At 39.7% G+C, this 20,822-nt stretch overlaps 1 protein-coding gene across 1 annotated transcript; it reads right to left on the reverse strand.

The window, feature by feature from the left end:
• Window positions 1-13,997: 13,997 nt before the first annotated feature.
• On the reverse strand, window positions 13,998-19,128 carry si:ch211-266g18.9 (transforming growth factor-beta receptor-associated protein 1). The gene is made up of 11 exons (XM_042388730.1): window positions 18,441-19,128; window positions 18,056-18,250; window positions 17,712-17,866; window positions 16,901-16,983; window positions 16,385-16,732; window positions 16,129-16,186; window positions 15,906-16,049; window positions 15,577-15,711; window positions 15,344-15,494; window positions 14,838-15,259; window positions 13,998-14,732 (listed from the first exon to the last, which is right to left on the reverse strand). The coding sequence occupies exons 1-11, from the start codon at window positions 19,126-19,128 to the stop codon at window positions 14,604-14,606; spliced, it is 2,508 nt and encodes an 835-aa protein (XP_042244664.1). The 3' UTR covers window positions 13,998-14,603.
• Window positions 19,129-20,822: the final 1,694 nt, after the last annotated feature.

The raw sequence follows: 20,822 nt of genomic DNA on the forward strand, positions 1-20,822 counted from the left end.
GTCTATATGGGCTATCTATCTATCTATCTATCTATCTATCTATCTATCTATCTATCTATCTATCTATCTATCTATCTATCTCCAGGGAGTTATTTTTATCCTCTGTGGAGACAAAAATTTGTCCCCAAAAGGTGTTTTAAATAAATAACAATCTAAGGAAAGCACTGCAACGTGAAAACAGTCTATAATAGTGCAAACGACACTAAAATCAGAGATGGACTTTCCCTGTCAGCACTCGTGTGAGAGCAGAGATGACTCCGCGTGTAGGCTACGTGATGACGCAGTAAATGGACCAGGGGTTGACGCCTTCCCTGCTCGGAGATTTGCAGAAATGTGGGTAAAAGAGGGGCGCCACGACGCGGATGACCCCTCCAAACGAAAGCATAGAAAGAGGACAGAAGTCTGTCATCTAAGCAGACTGCTTTCATAGTCTGACAAGTAGGCATGTGCTGTAGCGTATTTATTTTTATGATGACAGCTTGTTGTGCTATTGCGTGTTGTGATTACTTTTTATTCAACATTGAAGTTTGCTGCGTGCTGCGCATAGAGCTGAATTAAACAGTAGCTTGCAAGAATGAGATCAAGTTTATTGGCACGTCTGGCCGAGTGGCGCTATCCACAGTACTGAAAGGAGCATTGGGGGATTTAATTCTGGTTTGTCAGACGGTGACAAATTAAAGGAAAAAGCTGAATAAATGAATGGAGAAACATAACGAATGATGCTTCCACACCGGTGCACTGCAAGGTACAATTAAGCAATTAAGTCCAATCATGCTCTGTTGCATGTATATAAATGCTGAGCAGGCCCAGTTGATTCTGATTTTTGTATCAAGATGGGACAAAGACACAAAGACTGTTTAGCTGGTTGGTGTTTCCGTAGGAACAGTAACTAAAGTGGCATCTGCATTTAGATCTATGGGAAAGACGTCAGTAAACAGGGTTGGAAACTGTGGTTGACAGCTCACGTTTGATGACCATAATGATCATGCATTAGTGCGATATGTAAGGAAAAACAGAAGAGCAACTCCTCCACAGGTGACTGAGAATGTCAATGCAGGACGTAATCAGACTGTGTCAGCAAGAACAGTCCGTTCACAATTACATAGAGAGAGATATTATAGCAGGGTTGGAGTGCAAAAACCCCTCATTACAATGATGAATACACATTTGAGAGTTCAGTGGTGCAAAAACCATAGGCACTGGTTTACAGAGATGTGGAAAAAAGTGATATGGGCAGATGAGTCACCCTTCACCATATTCTCAATGAATGCATGTGTGGTGTGCACCAACAGAGCGGTACAGGCCTGAATGCTTGACCCTTACAGTGAGGGAATCCGGTGGCTCTGTTATGCTTTAGGGGGCATTTTGCTGGCATGGTTTGGGACCACATGTCCCCTTAGAGGGAAGGTTCACCGCAAATCAATAAAACAAACATTTCTATCCTGATGGGAGTGGTCTCTTTCAGGATGACAATGCCCCCATCCATAGTGCAGGAGGGGTCACTAAATGGTTTGATGAGTATGAAAATGATGTGAATCATATGCTATGGCCTTCACAGCCTTCGAGATCTCAACCCAATCGAACACCTATGGGAGATTTTGGACCGACATGTTAGACAGCGCTCTCCACCACCATCATCAAACAAAAAAACACCAAATGAGGGAATATCTTTTGGAAGAGTGGTGTTCATCCCAGTGGCACGTGGTGGCCCAACACCTTACTGAGACACTTTATGTTGGTTTTTCCTTTAATTTGTCACAAATCTATGTGTCCGGATGAGGAAAGGACGAGGCGTGAACTTAACATCACATCCCTGAAAGTGAAAATATCACACTACTTGATGAATTCAATTTTTAAAAAAGAGGAATATGCTTCATAGTCTATATGGGCTATCTATCTATCTATTGTAAAACCACAAGAAATCTACTATGTAATTAAGTTGATAAGTTGTAAATAGTATAAAATTTGTGCCCATAAACTGCTTGTGATGTTATCACCAGGCTGCGGGATGAAGCTATCATCACACACGTCAAAGCAAGAACTTTTTGCCAGTCAACCCAGTCAAATGCAACCTTATCTCAGTTGTGAGATGTGATTGTTTTTGTTTCCACAGTTCAATTTGCTGTAAGTTTATTTCTGGAGAGGTCTGACTCAGCTGCTGGTTTGAGGCAGCTTTCTTGGTCTTTGTTTAGCTGGGGAAATCTGAGTTTCAGAGTTGCAGCAGCCAGAAACTAATTTAACTAGAAGTACTCAGCCAGACAGTTTATGAGGTGCTGCAGAACAGCACTTTTGCACACAATGTACTACAAAGGTAAAAAGGTCAGAGCAACATATATAGATATGTTTTGCTTTCCTGTTTTGTCCAGCAAGGAAACAAACTTTGCTTGTTATTCGTTACATAGTAACATTTTTTTTCTATTGTTTGGATCCTCTTGCCTTGTTCTAAATCTCTTCCAAGTTAGAAAATTCACAGTCAAACAGAAGACAGACTCCTAGAAGTATCTGCTTATTGTGGGATCATTTAAGATATCAAAGTTAAATAAAACCAACTTAATGGGATTTTCAGCACTTAAGTGTAGGTGGTGGAATCCTGTATTTAAGGATAATAACTAATCAGCTACATCAAGACTGTGAAAATTTAAGGTTTCACTGTCTGTATCAGGCAGCGTCAGCCATTTCAAATACCAGAAAACCCTGTCAGTTTATGGAGAGGTCTTTGTGAAAGAATACGCCCAGCTCTCTTAGAGTAATACAGTGTAAACTGCATCAGAAGAGAGGTGGATTTATATTTAAGTTGTCAGTTCATAATTACATTTGACTCAAGCGCACATTGCAGCTGGAATGTGTGGGAGAGGAATGACACTTTCTGTGTCTCAAATGCAGAATGACAACCAAGAGACAATGTTTATACAACACAATGTCACCTCACTTGCTGGAGCAGATAGTTAGCACTGCACCATAATGACTTGTGGAGAGACAAAACAAGTGTTGTTCCTGTGCACTATATTTGGTTGCAGCCATGTCTGTCTCAAAATACATGCTAGAGCTAAACTGTTTGTTAGTGCCTATACAATTCACATTCAGTGCTCATGCTGTTTACATGGTCACAGGAAGTCAGCTGGAGTATAGTACAGTACAGTATGTCTACAACAATGCCAGGGTTGAGGCTCTATCCGGTGTGGTTTAGAAGTTTGTTTTGCTGGCTGATGGACGCTGTGTGGGCTGATACTTTTGCCAGAGCCAGAAACAGCAGTCCTAACTATGTCCAAATGGGAGTCGTTCCACATTATATAATATAACAATATATCATTTTTGCTTTCAAGTAACAACTTAGTAGCAGTCATGATAATGCATAAACAGCTCTTTCTCATGTTTTTTAAGTTTGGAATTGCTGTAGTTAGAGTTTATTAAAGGGACTTAAAGGTGCCCTGTGGAGTTTTCTTTCTTTCTGGAGTTGGCTGGTTACATTCAGTGTTACTGTTAATGATGTGTTCATAATTTGTTTCTGCTGCCCACAAGTGGCAAATAATTCAGTTATTACAGGTTTAAAATCTAACAAATGTGTTTAATGCACATTTGTTCATAACATATTTACAAAGCCGGCTTTTCTTATAAGTTTGAAACCTGTTTATATCCACGTTTGCTTGCTAGCAGTCGTCTTCTACTTCACTGTCTCTGCTGGTGCATTACTGTGTTTTCTGGCCCAGGAATGTGTATCACGACAATATGCATGAGAAAAAACAAAATGGGGACCCACATGTAAAAACATTGCTCCACAGTGTTGTGGTCAAAAACTTTACAGAGTACTTTTAATATAGTTCTGAGTTTTAGCAGCAGCTTGGACCCCGGTATACCTGCATGCAGTTCTAATTTGAAATTGGTGAAAATTCAAAGCCACTTGGTCAGACTGTCCATAAAAGCCATAACAAATCATATATGCATTAATCTGTACAAAATTAAAGTATTAAAAATAAAATACTGCTAATACGCAGTTGGTTTGTCAATTGAACTCAGATGTGACCAAGAATGTGACTAGTCTATATGTGTTTTGCCAAAAACCAACAATAAAGCACTCAATTGGCCAACTATCTGAAAATATTAAGAGAAAAAAACCCCCACAATCATTCCAATGAGTGGCTCGCTGCACATGTTTTGGAGTTTGTTATTGGTAATCCACAGACACAAGAACATCCCAGAATAAATCAGGATGAGAACACACAAAGTGAAGGTTCATTCCATATGGTTTGCATGGCTTCTTTTTGTGTTTATTTACAGGGTTTAAGGGACCAGACTTTCTATTTGCACGGTATTTTGAAGAGAAATGCTAAAGGTGGATCTTGAATGCAAAAACACTCGTGTTTTGAGTTTGACCAGGGTGTCACATAGCCTGTGATTGTGGAAATGGAAAGCTGTCTGAAACAGCGTGGGTTCAGGGTATTTTCTTGCCTTCCATGTATCTTTTGAACACCTACAAAAAGGGAAACCATAGAGCATTAAACTCGTCTGACCACAAGTCATCTAAGACTGTCCCTGACGTTTAGACAAAACAAATCTGAAGTTGAAGTGTAAAAACCTCACAGGCTAAATTTGGCTGTGTCTTGTTTGTTCATTTGGACAGAACATAACAGAAACATAGTGAATGAGCGTTTGTGTTTGCAGTTCTGCAGGATGCTGCGAAATTACAAGTGATTTCAACCTTTTTCACAAAGAAAAGTCACGGTTGAGAAAACCTTTAAAGGAGCTATTAGACCTGCGTTTATATGAAATGAGCTGTTGAAAAACCTATTTTAGAAGGTAACCCCGGTGTTCAGGATAATATGAAAGAAATGTGCACATTTGTGATCCTCTAGCTTTTAACATTTACATGCCCGTTTTAATCAAAGGCTTTTGGTGGAAAAGTTAAAACTGAGGCGTCTAATTGGCTGAATCCTGTCTGGGTTTTGCTAAATGATGTATGTGAGCCAGCTGCGTTACATAGATTAAATTTATGGAAATGTAATTTTATAACTGAAAATCAGAATAGCTTCTTGGGGGGTCTGGATGATTTATTTTTTCTACAACTTCATTACCATACCGGCGTGGCCTGTCTTTTTTGTGAATTCAAAGTTCACTCTTAGAATTGATTAACATATAATGACTAAAATAATAAATGGTTCCTGGTGGTCCGCAGGGCCGATGTTGCAAAGCAGAACAAAGAGTTTGTTATTTTGATGAGCCAACAGTTTCTCTGTGGAGAGCCTGTTTTATTGTAAGGGCTCGTCCCGTCTCGAGCAGAGCCAAGTGGTCTTAAACACAGAAAGAGCGTGAGTCATTGTGCTCTGTAATTTCGGCACACTGCAGCTGTCTTAAGTGACCACGGCTGTAGACCTGTTAACCAGGCTGATCCAAATGTAAAACTTTCCCTTCCTCTTAACATAATAATTACAATGTCACTTCCCAGAGCCCTCTTTCTCAATTGCAGCATGTATAGGTTTAACTGCAATGACAGCTTACTGGAAGATCTTTCTAGGACAGGCCTGATGACTATTTTGGGTCCCTGACCTTCTTTCCCGACAAAGAGCCTCTTTTAATCTCTTCTATAATTCCTGTACCAAATCTCCTTTTTCCCAGCATAATGCAGCTACTGTAAATACCATTTTTTCCAAGGCCATGGGCTTTGCTTTTAAGGCACATCTAAAACCTGTAAGTATATGTCTTACTGGTGACATTGAGTTGCAGCTGGACAGTCAAGCCTGGATGGCACAACGTGAATTGCTAATTCTGCTGAATGGGGCACATACTGTATGAGACTTTGAAGAGTTTCCAATTGGTATTTTTCTCAGCTATTTACAGTTCTGTATTTCAAACAAAATCTCCAAATATGGAAGTCTGAGGTCCTGTGGTAAAGGAAGAGAATTACAGTACTAATACTGGCACACTTTTTTTCTACTGCAGTGTTTACACTGGTTTAGTCACATTTTGGTCAAATTGCAACAGCTCGCGGTTGAATAAATGGTTGTAGCGGCTGCTTGAATCTCTTCTTATGCCAGACAGACAGGTGGACTCCGTACTGGGACCTCCTGCAGTAGCGTTTAAATGGCAGCTGCTTTCTCGAGTGGCTGTTTAATAAAAGGGACAGAACATTTGATCAAATGTGTTTTTGTAAGATGGAAACATTCAGGCTTCATCAACAGACTGTGCTGCTGTGAGCATCTTATTCAGTGAGCCAAACCAGCCATTTCCAAATGTCAGGCTGTAACCACTTTGGCTATGGCAGTGAATAAAAATTCATTTATTATACTAAAGCATCTGTTTTTTTATTTCCACTAATGATTTGTTTTACACTTTAAAGATGCATCAATTCCTTTTTTTTTTCTTAAAGCCACTGTGTGCATTTTTTTTATATGACTATATCATCTTTCAAAGCATTTTGATGGCATGATGCCATAAGTTTTTGCTTTGGATAAATGCAGTCTATAGTATGTGTTCTGCTCATTCATCTCTCTCTCCCTGGGTCGGATCCATGGAGGGTGGAGTGTCTTTTTTGATACTACCACTTGTTGGTGCTAAAGAAGGGAATTTTCAGTTCTAGTTATAGCAGTAATATAATAATATTGACATATTATGACTTTATAAAGTTTATTATTCACTCTCCTTTTAGCTCTGTTTTGCTCTCCATAAATTCCTGAGGGAAATATCTGGCTTTTTAGCTGACAAATGCTCCACTATGTTCTTCAGCTAGCCACTAACTCAGGTAGTTTTTTTTAGTTTTTTGAAGACAATAGCTGCTATGTCTGGAAACAATACAAATGGGAGAGGTGAGAGTGAACCAAGTTGCAGCTATAAACCAAAACAATGAGCTAAAAAAGACACTAAAATGCTCAAAGTAGAATTAAAAAAACAATATATTTTTACATTAAAATGACAAAACCCTCTAGAGTTTGTAGTAATTATGACGAGAGCAAAGACTTCCACGAGAGACAGCTGTTCATTTCCTGTTTCCTACCTACAATGTTGGTTTCTTTCAACCACGACAACAATCATTCCCTAACCTTAATGATGAGGTTGCTATTGTAACCATGACAACGTAGATCCCATAACCTTAACCAAGCAGTTATGATGATCTTACCCTTAATCTAAGTCATTTTTGTGTCCAAACATAACCAAATTTTACATAAACATAGCACTGCCACATCATTGCAAACTAATGCATTTTTCAACAGGTAACGGTTTTGGAAAGCACAGACAAACAATGCCGTCCTGCTGATAACTGTTGATAGGGGTGTCACATCAGAAAACACCTCTGTGTAGTTCTTAAGGGCAGTTACAAACAACATTATGTTGTTTAATTTGGACAACTTGTTGCCTTTTCCCATTTTCCCATTTGATCCATTGCTAGCATAAAAATATTGTTTATAGCAGCTTTAATTTTTCAACAAACATTCAACGGTTATTTTTCTGTCATTGTGGAACAAATACCACTCAGAGTGGGAGTAACTCCCAGTGAACATCATTCTTTAAGTTTTGGTTTCACTATTCTGTTACAGGGTTGACAGGCTGAAAAATCATCCTGAAAATTCACTCCACTGAAGAGTTTTCTCTCAATATTGCTGATTTAATCAACATTAAATATATCTTGGTGAAGAAGAGCAGCCAAGAAGTTGAACCCAAACTTGAGGTCATGGTTTATGAGGGATTTCACACAGATGCAAAAATGTTTGTAGTCAAATATATCATTGCATTTCAAATGACAGAGGGTTGTCCTCTGTCGTTAACTCAGTGTAAATTGCACACATTTGCTGTTCTCCTAACAGACCTGAAATAAGAGACCTGAAATAAGAGATTTAAAACCTAAATTAAATTAGTTTCATGTTTGGACTCCTATGTCAAAGCCCTTCACTTTCACTTTATACACACAGCGTGAAGCCCCTCTGTTGATTGCAGAGTGTGATCCCATCTATACCTCACAGACAAGTGGTTTGCTCCATTGAAATTAAGCTAATTATATTCCATGCCTGTACACATGCAGCTACTGTAAGCTATACTTTCCCCCCACTATTATCTTCCTAAGGTTTCATGACTGTGAAACACCCTCTCAAAATTAAAGGTTGGAATTGTGCCAAAACCTGACATTATATGCAGGGGAGCTTTTTTTGGGGAGTAAAAAGTTGCCCAATCTCTCCAGTCTCTCAGTCTGTCCCAGTTTGACGTCAGCTGCCAGCCGAAAGCTTAGCATAAGCTTCAGCTTGTGCAAATCAGTCTTCTTTTGCAGCCTGTTCAGACAGAAGGAGAGCCGAGGTGAGCTCCTCTGGATGATTTAAGCTTTCTGCTCTGTTATGAAATGCAGTAATAAACTGTAAATGTCAGTAATCACCTGGAGATGGAAAAAAAAGACTGGTATGTGCAGTCACACAGAGGTGCAGAGACACACACACACTTTGTCAAACACATTTTCAAAACAGACAGCTGGAAGGTATTTTTCTGCCACAACCATCATGCACCTGAGGCTTTTTATATGGAATGTGTTGTTTATTAACAATTTGAATGAAAAAAAGTGTTCATTCATATTTCTTTTCCTAAACAGTGTAACTGAAATTAACCGAAACTGTGTGCATCGTTAATAAATAACCTCATCTAAATGGTGATTTCTATAATAGAGAATTTTAGATTACAGAATACAGACAAATAAAAGTATGTTTTTGGTACTATAACATTTATTAAAGTGTCATCATGCATAAAGAGAAGGATTTGAAAGAAATATTTAATGCACTTTTTGTCTTTTTGGCACACATACTTTGCCCAGTTTTTATAGTCTTTAAGAACACTTACTATGGTTTACTTGTGGTTGTTGCCATGGTTTTGTTGCTTCATTAAGCAACATGTTAAACATACACTCTGTTACGCTATACAGCTTAGAGTTGGTTTTTATGTTTAGACAATGGAAAGCAAGAGAGCTTTATTTAGGACACTGTGATTCACTTTGCTGTCCCCACAATGATGACTGCTCTTTGATTTGAAACTGAATCTGGACCCACGAGGTTTGAACACATGTTGAAAGCTAACTGACACATCAGTCAGCAAATAATTCATCCTAAGTTAACAGCTGAAAATGAATTTAAATGGGGGAGAAAATAAAACAAAAATTCATTTAATTTTAGAATAAATATTAGCTTTTCCTGCATTTTTAACATTTTTAACATCTTGTACTCTTTAAGAACTGTTCTTTGATTTTTTTCTTGGAGGCAAATGATGCTCGGGCACTCCTGAAATACCCTCAAGTATGGGTATGTGTTGGAGCATGAAACCACAAAGTGCAGAGATCTCGTGCAGCTTCACGTCAGCTGAGAATCGTTCTATTCTTTTGCGCTCTGTGGTGGTTAGGGTTCATGAAAGACTTAATGAAAGCCTTGAAATACACTTCGTATGACGCTTCCAGAGATGTTCGATCTGTAGAAATAGAATTGTAATTCTATGCTAAAAAACAATATACCTCTAATTTGTCTGCGCTCTGATTGAAGCTTTTATTGTTATATATAACTTTATGATAGCTCATGGACGTTTTGCATCACTAAAATACAGATTACTAGAGGCTCTTGCTGCTGTCGCTTCAGCTCTAAAATGGAATTCAGCCTTTTGGGGTTAGTATTGGATTTCATGACCCCCCGGGCGTTTATTTTGTGGGTTACAGTAAGTTCAGTCCTAGATAGCAGAGGGAGGGCGTTTTGACTCCAGCGGTTGATATCAGGGGGGTGTTGGGACATTTTTAACTCCCTGGCCTATCTGTTGTGGTGTGAAGGGTGTGTTCATCTGTGGGGAGGATTGGCGCTAAATGTCTAATTATGCTTGAGCCTACGTTCTCCACTTTCCCAGGGTACAGTAACAGTAACTTAATGTGGCATATGCTCTGTAATCAGTGATGTCAAACACCACATGAGGCACAGTCTCGCAGATAAAGCTCAGAAACTATCAGGGACCCTGTGGTGCCGAATGCACGTCCCTCCTGTTGTCAGAGCTTTAATTAAGTAAGTTTCACACGGTACAGTTTTCATCACCTGCAGCTTGCTCTTTCAGATTTAAGATCTACCCAAGTAGAAATATAAATTAGGTTTAATCAAGATACTTTGATTCATGTGTTGACTGAAATGATTTTTAATGAAAGGTGATATGATCTCATTTCAGTCAAATTTAACTTTGCAGGCATGTTATGCTGCTAAAACCTGTCCCCCATATGGACAATGAAGTTTATTTACATGAATGGGTGTGGAACAATGAGGCAATTAAGCTGCCAAAGCCATAGGCCAGATAGACCAGATTGCAGTTTCAGCCCCACTTTTAGATTACTCAGCAGGTCTTTTTGGTTCTGTTCCCAGAAATCCAAATGGTCCAGAGATGAAAGGTGCTAGACCTGGAAATGAGACACAAGTCTCCAGATTCAGAAACCAGACCACTAGACCCCTTGGGCCAAGTGCTTAGCTCTCCACCTGAAATTCTCTCATTAGAAAAGAGCAGCGTAAACACGTAAGGCTGCCAAAAAAACCCTGCCTTCCAAAATGAACTCTCATTCTTCATCGAAAATTGAGTCATTAGTCATACACAGTACAGATCATTAAGCTAATGCTGCTTAAGTTGTTTAGGAATATATCTATTTATGTAGAAATAAGTGATGTTTCTGTGTACATGTGAAGCTGTGTTTGATATTTGTGAGATTTTTGGCAAGTTTGTTGAGAAGAGAGCGTCATCTAAGCACTTTGCCCATATTTGAATCATCTAATTTACCTCAGGGAAACTAATTACCCAGAGGCAAATAAATTTTATATTTGCAGTAATGATGAGTTTACTGAAAGCGCCAATTATATTAAAAAGTTAAAATATTTTGTATCTCTCTCAAAATATCTTCTCAAAGAACAGCACAGTCACAGCACTGAAAGAGGTGAAAAATATTAGCTCTCTAGACATGGTTTGACTATGCCATACGCTATAATGTATATAATCCATGTCTCCATGCAGCAGGGCAGGGTGGGTGTCTGTGGTCACTGTCTCTGCCCTCTGTGTCTCCAGTGGGCCACCCTACACATTTCTCCCAGTGGCATTGTGCCAAACCCCAAGGTAGCAAGCCATGAAAATGAGAGCGTTGCCTTGGGAGTTAAAAAAAGATATGTTTTGATCATCCTCTTCAGCTATTTATTCCCATACTTGTTTTGCTATATCTATAGAATTAGTTTTGCTGGGGAGAGTGGAAATTAAAGTTCAATCCTTTAGGTTTTCTGCTACCTTACCATTATTGCTACCAAAAGGGTTGCAAATTAAGATTCTCCTTGTCTCTCAGCAACCACTAAGAGACTGAAAAATGCGTCATAAGGGACATGATACAGTAATTTGTGGCTTCGACTATAAATGTGATGCATGATGCACAGAGAAGTATTGTGTATTCATTTTTCCCATAAGGTTTATTTAGTAAGGTACCTGCTGTAATTTTCATCATCCTGAGGCAGCATGTGCTTCACAGTTTTCTCAGGGTTGGTTCCAAAGAGGTGAAATAAGTATCGTCAGCACATTCACATGTATTTCTTATGATATTAAACTGACTTGAAAAAAGTATTTAATATTAAACAAACACATTTACAACCTTGTGTTTTGTTGAAATTGGCTTTACTTCCTCATTGTTTAGGGTTACAAACCTACTAAAAGTACTGAAGTAGTAACCCTTCCCTTTGGCACAAGCTGATCTTTGACATTTTGTTGAAGGTGATAAAATAGGGAAATTACATAAAGCACCAATATTATACAAAGTAAAGACATATGCATGGGATATACATGGACAAATGAAAGAAATTGCTAAAAAGTGATAACATACAACAAAATGTACATACATCCTTCACAGTGACATTATTTGAGGTCAATTAGACCCCAGAGAGGTCAAACCTACTGTTAAACCTCTTAGAAAGAAACTGTTTTAAAACTCCAATAACAGAAATCCAATGTGGGATTTGGGAGGGGTGCTGTAGTGCTGTGTAAAAAGTACTGTCAACATCAAGCATATTTAAAACAGGTCATCAGTTCAAAATGACGTTTATAAGCAATTTTAATAAATTTAGGACATGTCATGAAGTATCAAGCTGATAAAATAATGTTAAGTATGTTTTTTGTGCAGTTAAAGAGACCCCAATGTTTCCAGACTTATGGTTAACCCATTTCACCATAGGTTAAAAAAAGCTCTATGCATTTTATGCATGGTTTCTTTATACTCCATACAAAACAACACAATGTTAACATGTAAACAATTACATCCTACAGTCTAGACATGTTCTTTAAATTTAGAAGAGCACTAGAAGAAAATGTTCTTGTTTTCCCTCCTTGAATGTGGCGACATGGATATTTATAATGGGAGACCACTGTCTGGATATCCACCATACCTCCTCCTCCATAACTGTTGATTTTTGCATCCAATTCGTTCCCCTCATGTGTAAAATGTCCATCTGGCCAGCACCCCACAGCGACCCACAGACTCCATGGACCCATCTTACTCACACACTGAACTCCAGATTGTCAGAGGGTGATAGTAACATCAACACGAGCTACTGTTCGAGCTTCTTATAAACAACAACCGGGGCGTCTTGATGTGCCGAATGAGAAAATAAAAATTTTTATTTAAATGCACCAAACAAACTTTCTTACAGTTGAGTCTCACAGCTCTAATTTAGTTAGGAGAAGGTGTATTTGTCCTTGTGTCTGCTTATTTTAACCATTTGGTTACTTAGGGCTCTTGGTCAACATCAAAGATGAGAAAAACATTTTTGAGGTGCAGCACAACCACAAGTGTTCAAAACTACATTAATGCTCTCTGAGGATGACCGTGAGAGGAAAGGAGTGGACATAATCCCGGCCCGGGTCCACCCAGTGGTCACTGGTCATCAGGCACAGCCCAGAGTCCAGCCAGTCACAGCAGAGTCTCCCTCTCAGTCAGTTGATATAAACTATGAGAGGCTCCTTCACATCTCAAAACAAATAAAAAAAAAGGAGCTGGTGTTTCACGTTTTTCTCTGCACTGATAACTCTCGACTGTTGAAATGTATTTACAATGACTGAACAATGGATTACAATTAAATGCCTAGATTATCAAAATTACAAGGGGCTGATACGCAGGAGTGGACGTGGCAATTTTCCTGCAACCACATGAAAGAGAAATGTTAGGAATATGGTTTTCTTGGGGTTTCATAGGACATGCGTCAGTTTATTTATATGAGCCAGAGGTCAAATTTATACACTCAAAGTGAGAAATTTCAAGTCAGAGCTTAAGTCAAGTGTATTATTGTGGCTTTTAATTCTAGTGAGAGTCTCAAAGGGCTTCATGACACCCACACTGTGACACATTAAATGGCCTCAGACCCTCAGTGAGAACAATAAAAAGCTCCCGCAAAAACCTCATTAGGAGAGAAAGAAGGCAGAAACATTGGCAAGGGCATCGCAACTCTTTTCCATCCCTTCCAACATGCTCATAATTCACTATTTATCTACATTGCAATTAGACACTTACCCCAGGGCCAAAAAACCTACAGTACAAGCAGCCCAGCCAAATGCACAACTAGCAAGTTAGTGTTCCAGCTCCTTTAGGCGTCTCCTGAAATCGTGTCCCAAAATGCATCAGTAAAGAGAAATGCTTGCATTTATGGTTAGCCTTAGTGACTAAATTACGACAGAAATAGACTAACACATCTTGAGCCCTGGTGTCATCTAACTTAATGACATGTGTTTAAGTTTATTTACAAGATTTCCATACTGTGTATCTGGAGTTTTAGTGTTGTTATTTGGAATAGATGTCTATGATGTTCCCTAATGATATGATTGGATGATGGTAAAAATTCCCTATGAATATGCTGAATTCATATTCCATACACAGCGCAGACATGTCATTTGGTTGCTTGTAAAATTACTTTATAACATAAGTGACCCAAAACTCTGCACTTCCTCAACCTGTTTACTTTTCATTTTTAAACCTATAATTGTGATTTTCTCTCTGGTCATAAATGTATATTAATGCACAAGCTGAATAAAAAAAGTCTCTCACATAAAGTCTCTCGGTTGTTGACATTCTATTTCCAGCTTTATGCAGACAAATATACACAGCCAGTGGAAACCATGATGGTGGGGATGCATATATACTACAGCATTGGTGGATGGTCAAATTCCCTCTGGTCATCACGGTGACCACAGGTGGTTTCCATGTAAAATACCACTGTCTGATCAGTGAATATATACCCCTGAGTGTCCTCCACAATTCACTTTATAGCTATTGCTGTCTACAGTGTCTGTAGGAAATGGCACAGACATGCCGCCCTGAAAAAGTGCCCTGCTTGCTCTTTTGCATTTTAAAACCAGTTATTTACACAATGTATTTTCTTTTTTCAAATTAGAAAACGTGTCTGGTCCAAGGTCCATGAATTGAATCCTTGTAGTGAGTTTGCCTAGATGACACAGTCTAATCTGGAAAAATGATCTGGTAGGAAACAGACACTTATCCGGCTAGAAATTAATGTGATTCTCAAGGTTGCGGCGACGCATATACTCATATTTTTGCATAAACAGAGGATAGATCAGTCTATCAGAGTCTCTACAATGCTGAATATTCAGGTGCAGCTTGTATGCATCAGCTCGCCGTGCAGGTTACAGGCAAACTGTGGCTCTGCAAGGTCTCGCTGACAAACCTTACAGACCTGCCCCTTGTCCACTCTGACCTTTGTTTTTGACGCCTGCATCTAAAAAGGTGGAGAGTGAAAGGGTAACAGGGTTCAGGAAAAAACAGACAAGAATACACTCAGTGTTCACTGCAGTAAAAATGTGAAATATGTCATTAAACTCACCCAAATGACCTTGTGCCTCAGGAGCTCCGCCTGGGCCAGAGCTTGTTGCAGCCTCCTCGTCTGCCTCTGATGGAAGGTCTCCCTCAGGAATCTAACCAGGAACTGGGAGACCAGTTGAACAGACCAGGATTCAGGCAGGAGATGGATGACCTTCTCTGCAGCAAAGACCTGAGGGTTGTTGTTGAGCAGATCCACAGCAGCGCTGGTGAGATCCTCGGAGCTCAGGTAAATTTTGAGCAGGGTGAGCAGCAGGGCCTCCCTGAACTGTGTGTCCTGGCCCTGGGCGGCCTTGCAGCAGTAGGCCTCTGCAGCCTGGGGGTCTTTCCCCTGGTGAACAAGCACCTGCAGGGACTGAGAGTGTTCACCAGTCCTACCGAGGAGAATTGCTTTCTCTATGTGCAGGGTTGTTGGTTTAACTCGCTCTGTGGTGAAAAGAAAACAAGTCTTATACTGTAATTTGTTGATAATTAAGTCATGATTTACTTTTTCATAAGGCATCCACACACCATATACAGTTGAGATGTCATAGAATTTCGAGTCCCATAGCAGCTGCTGCAACTTCCCTCTGGTCACCCGCAGATCTGACTTTGTTTCCTCTTCCTCTTGCAGTGTCTGAGTAACATATGCTAGGGCCAGACGGTTGTGATGTCTCTCCTCCTGTGGGCAAATTACACCAATCATGTCTTGGTGCATTTAATAAAGGAGTCAGGCTATCAGATTAGGTGGCTGCTGTACCTACCTCACTGTTCAAGTTGTGAATTAGGAACTCAAGATACAAAAGCTGTGCCAAGGGATACTTCTCCAAGAGATCAAGGACATCTTGTGTCACAAAATGATCATCTGGTGGACGCTTGGTGAAAATCTGCACACCTGTCTTTTTCAGATAAAGGACAACTGTTATTGGTAATTTGATGATGGAGTTGATAATCAAAAATTGCCCATAAGTGAGGCAATTTAGTTAATATAGTGGAAGGCTTATTGCAGACTGTTTATATCTGTAACGCATTGTTGTATTGTGCAACTCTGCCCTCTGCAGTTAAGCTGAGAGCATGAAAAATTAACAGGCACCTCTTGGTTTCTGTGCAGAGTCCAGTCTGCAAATGTCCACACAACATCTTTGTCTTTCAGCTGACTGAGAGTCCACACGATGTGTCCATAGACATCAGAGCAGGAGGGGTCTTTGTGGAAACCATCTGCAATCTTTATCCATGTCTGGGGGAATAAAACAGGCTAAAATACACAACATCTCTATATGTAGTTGGATATACACGTGTGAAGGGGGAAATTATACCTTTATTGCATCGATTTGCTTTCCATGACTTTGATAAAGTGAACCTAATGCAAAAAATCTGTAAATAAAACAGCAAATAGTCCATCAAAAAGTGCAAATTATAACAAATATCATTATGTCAAATGCTGAATTGGAGCCTCTCAAGAGTAATTTGTCATGAATCATTTTCACACAAAGTATATTACCAGATTTGTAGGTGTGATTGCCTATATATTGCTTATTACAAATGCAACACATTATTTTTTTATTTTTTTACCTGTTGTGTTGCTCCAGAACAGGAATACAGTAGTCCAGGCTGCAAGCATTGGGAAATAACACAAGCTGCTGCAGATTTTCACTGTCTGTCTGTTCTGTGTACAGCCTCAGGAGGGCGCAGTCGACCTCTTTACTGCACTTCAGGCTTTGCTCCATCCCCCGGACTGCTCTGAGAAAATCTCCCAGGAAGGCCAGGTAATGATGAAATGTGTTTCTGTCCTCTTGCCAGAGCACCTGGAGATCCCTGCTCTTGTTCGTTTGATCAAGCTGGGATTGAAAGTCCTCACTGACACAAGACTCCATGTTAGGGTAGAGGCGGATGATTTCTCTGGGGTCCAGCTCACCTTTACTGTTCAAATGGGTAATGCGTATTGATCTGTGTTAAACTTCAGTGTACAAGACAGAAGAAAAGACACACTATTCACAAAATTCACATACTATTACTGCGCTGTCTGCTTGGATTTATTTAGCGTGGTTTGAATTTGGAATGACATGAAAGGGGGGGTTTTACTCTCACATGAATAGATCCCTGGCTTCGGAAAAACCCTCCTGGTAAAAATGAGCAAATCCAGCCAGGCAAGTGATGGCCTTCTGCAGCTCCTGCCAGTAAAGAATATTCTCTTACACCAGGCACACATGGCATTAACATATTTAATGCAACAATATGTGAACTGAAATTGTTGAGGCAGAAGACTGTTCGAGTATCCTTAAATCTGTTACACTTCACGAGATTCAGAAAACAAATATCCAAACAAATTATAAGAAATTAACTAATTCACTCATCAGTGCATTAATTCTAACATCATGACCTTTAACCTGTAACCTGAGATTACACTAAATCTCAGACAACATCTGCTGTCCTCAATTGCATTCATCCAACTGGAATACACCTAGAATAGCAGCTCACAATAATGTAGTCAGTCTGCACCTCGACATTTAATATGTTCTATAGCAATAAATATTAAATCGCAGGAAACAGGTTGAAAAAAGTAGGTAAATTAGCTTTAGCTACAGCTAACTGCGGTTTGGTTTTTCACTCTTCCTGCCAATTTTGCAGGATGTTTTTTTTCACACATTTCTATGGCATAATAATTCTTATATGGTAATTAAGTTATCCTAACTAAACTTTGACCAAATATATTACTAATATTTGCCTTTGCCTGGCAGAATAATTAGGCTGAAGGAGAAATAAATGTTTCTGTCATTTAGTTATCCTCAGAAATTTAGTTTTGAAACCCTTGAGAAGAAAAAAGTATTTGTTTGAAGAGATAGATTTCAGAGCAGGGACACATTTGCTTCCGGCTGTGTGTCCATAAATTGAATTTCACCTTGTATGCGTCAAGTGGATGATGGCTTTGAACTCTGTCCAACAGCAATAAGGCCTCCTCGACCCTTTCGTGCCCTACAAGTGTCTGGATCTGTTCTTCCAATGGCACCAGACGCAGGCTGAAAATGCCTCTCTCTGTGAACACTAACACACCATCTGAGGGGAGATTTGTTTTTTAGATTTTCAGAAACACTCAGTGTGTAGAAACAGTTTGTGCAAGAATGACTGAATCAGTGCAAACTGAGACAAACAAGGCTACGTCCTCTAAAACAAAACCACAATTTGGCAGTTTATTGGTCTACAATCTGCCAGGATTAAGCGATGAATTGATGTTGCGCGGTTTACCTGATGTGGAGAGCAGACCCTTCGCTCCGCTGAGACCCACAGTCTGTTTGTGCTGCTGATCTAACATGCTGTAGACAGACAACACTTGGGGCTGTAGGGTTAGGATGTAAGGGAAACATACTCCGGCTGCCAGCACCTCCTGAGGCCACTGCAGGGGAGGGCGCTGGCATATCCCGGTCTTCATCACAAACATGCCTGAGGGATAAGGATAGAAAAATGATATCTTGGCAAAACAAATATCCTCTGGCTAGATTGATATATGGAGGAGCAATATGAGATGATTAACTATATAGCTGCCTTGGAAAGGAAGCATATAATGACACATTTAGATGTCTGTACTTGCAGCCTGTAGAACTTATGCCACAAACATATTGGCAGCTCTTACCCAAAGATTCAGGCCCATTCAGGAGGAATTCCCCTTGCCCCACTGAGGTAACAATGACATGCTGCCTGCTGTGATTGTGAGGAAAGAGCTCCTCACTGCTCCCAGTCTTTATATCACACAGGAGGTACTTGTCAGTAGTAGCTACACACAGAGTTGTGCCATCTATTGCCAAGGCCACAGGATCCTGAAAGAGAGGGACTTCCTTCACGATCTCCCACCTGTCCACGCCCACTAGGTGGATCCTTATCACCTTCCTGCGGCTCGAGGAAGTCACCATCTCCACACATGCAGACTGAGCTGTGAGCGTTGAGTGGCATACCTCAAACAAAGAAACATGCTGGATCTTCTTCAGACTTGGAACAGGCTCTAAGGAGAACATGTTGAGGGCAGTAACGCTCCGGTCCCACAGGACCAGCAGATGATTGAAAAGTGCGACTGCCCTCAGTTGGGCTACTGGGTTGCTTGAGCCTAGTTTTCTTGTCCTACCTTCCCTGGTTTTGCTCTGGTCAGGCCTCATGTCTCCATTTGTGCTACTGGGAAGAATGAGGTGCTGCACTGTTGCATCTTTGGTCCCTATATACACATTTCGGTCATAGCACTCAAGGCAGTGGATGCTGGATTTGTCCTTTTCTTTAGAAGCTGCTTGCTTTTCATAGACATCTATTTGTGTGAAGGCTTTAAAAGCCATTGTAGAAATGTCCGATTTTGGTTCTGCAGCTCAAGTCTGGTGTTACTCAAGTAATGGCTCACTAGCAAGCAAAGAGGAAGTTATTTAGTAGTAGTACTTTTCACTGTAAAAAAATTCCTTGCAAGAAGGTATCTGCCTAAATCATAGCTATAGACCCTCTTCTGTGAAATCTATGAAATAAGACGTCCCTACCTCGGTTCTGTGCCTCTTTGATTCCTCCACAAGTCTGTGGAGTGTAAAGTAGTTACAACTCCCCATGTGACTATATCCTGACAGGAAATCTGTCAGCATTTTATGCCACTCATCCTGCCATGTGAGGACACTTGCACAACTCATCCAGCAGCCTCACCAAGAGAACTCTTTTACAAGTATCAAAACAATAGGTATGGTGCAGAAGACGGATATTTTGAGGTGCCCACAGTTACGGTCACTTGTGCTCTTGGCTCCTGCATGGGCCAAAGTGTGGCTTTGGTCAGTGGATAATGGAGAAGTAGACGAGCAAGTGATCTGTTGATCAAACCATGTATGGTCGTCCTTAGTTTGTTTACAATGTGAATGAGCTGGGTGTGATGAGGTCAAGAGGCAACATAAACACACTAGGGGTTTGTTTTATAGCATGATTGCTTTAAGGGTGACTGAGAGGGTATAGTACAGTCATAAAAAAGAGCTGCTTTTCAAACCTCAGCTATATTTGTCACACTGAACTTTGTGTCTGCTCTCCTCACAAGGGAATTTTATATGAACTTCAGACTCCTCTTCTGGTTGGAGCAGAATAAGGCATATTAGGATGAGCAAAAGCAGGCCTTGAATGAGGTAATATGCACATTCATTTTAGCAAGATCTTTATTGGAGCAACCTTTAGTGTGTACAGTATTTCATGTGAGAAGCATGAATCATGCACCATTTCTTGTTTCTTCAGCGTGAATACATGTTTTATTTAGGCAAACATAACCAGTATAGATGCATTCAGGAGAAATGTAAAGAGAGTTAAACTTGTATTAGAGGGAAATGTGTTGAAGGGCTGATTAGTTTTGTAATTGATTACTCTGCTGATTATTTTTATATAAAATGTCAGAAAATAGAGGAAAATACCCATTTTAATTTCCCAGCTCCAAAAGTGACATCTTCTACTTGTGTGTTTAATCAGTCCAAAATCCAAAGATATTCAGATTACTGTCATATAAGACAAAAAGAAAAGTATAAAATCCTAACTCCTGAGAAGCTGGAGCTAACGAATGTTCACAATTTTGCTTGATGATGAATCGATCATCAAAATAGTTGTAGATTCATTTTGTCAGTCGACTGATTCATTGAATAATTGTTTTAACTCTAATATGTTTGCAACATTATTTTATCATCAGCAAAAAATATATTATGCAAAAAGCCATAAAGAAAAAAAACAACAAAGAAATCATTCATCGACAATGACACATATGTTGCCCTAACTCAGATACATGATTTATCTTTATGGAAACATCACAGGTTTTGTATGTGTGTGTGTGTGCGTGTGTGTGTGTGTGAGCAGTGTGAGAAAAGTAATGGTCATTTATAACACCAAAATAAGCATTTGACATTCAGAGATTGTTTATACATCAGCCATGATGAGAAAAAATATTCATGAATCCACAATATCAGTATCAGAATATGAGCTCTTGATGTCATGAGGATTAAGCTGTGACCGCTTGGTGGACAGG

Source organism: Thunnus maccoyii, chromosome 16 (genome assembly GCF_910596095.1).
Source record: "Thunnus maccoyii chromosome 16, fThuMac1.1, whole genome shotgun sequence".
Classification (NCBI taxonomy): Eukaryota; Metazoa; Chordata; class Actinopteri; order Scombriformes; family Scombridae; genus Thunnus; species Thunnus maccoyii.

Excerpts from the sequence above, each read along its gene's own strand:
- si:ch211-266g18.9 (XM_042388730.1), bottom strand. The coding sequence starts at position 19,128 with ATGGCTTTTAAAGCCTTCACACAAATAGATGTCTATGAAAAGCAAGCA. Across the intron at positions 16,733-16,900 it reads GAAGCCAGGGATCTATTCAT|TAAAGGTGAGCTGGACCCCA; the intron begins GTGAGAGTAAAA and ends CCATTTGAACAG. Across the intron at positions 16,050-16,128 it reads AGCAAATCGATGCAATAAAG|ACATGGATAAAGATTGCAGA; the intron begins GTATAATTTCCC and ends TTATTCCCCCAG.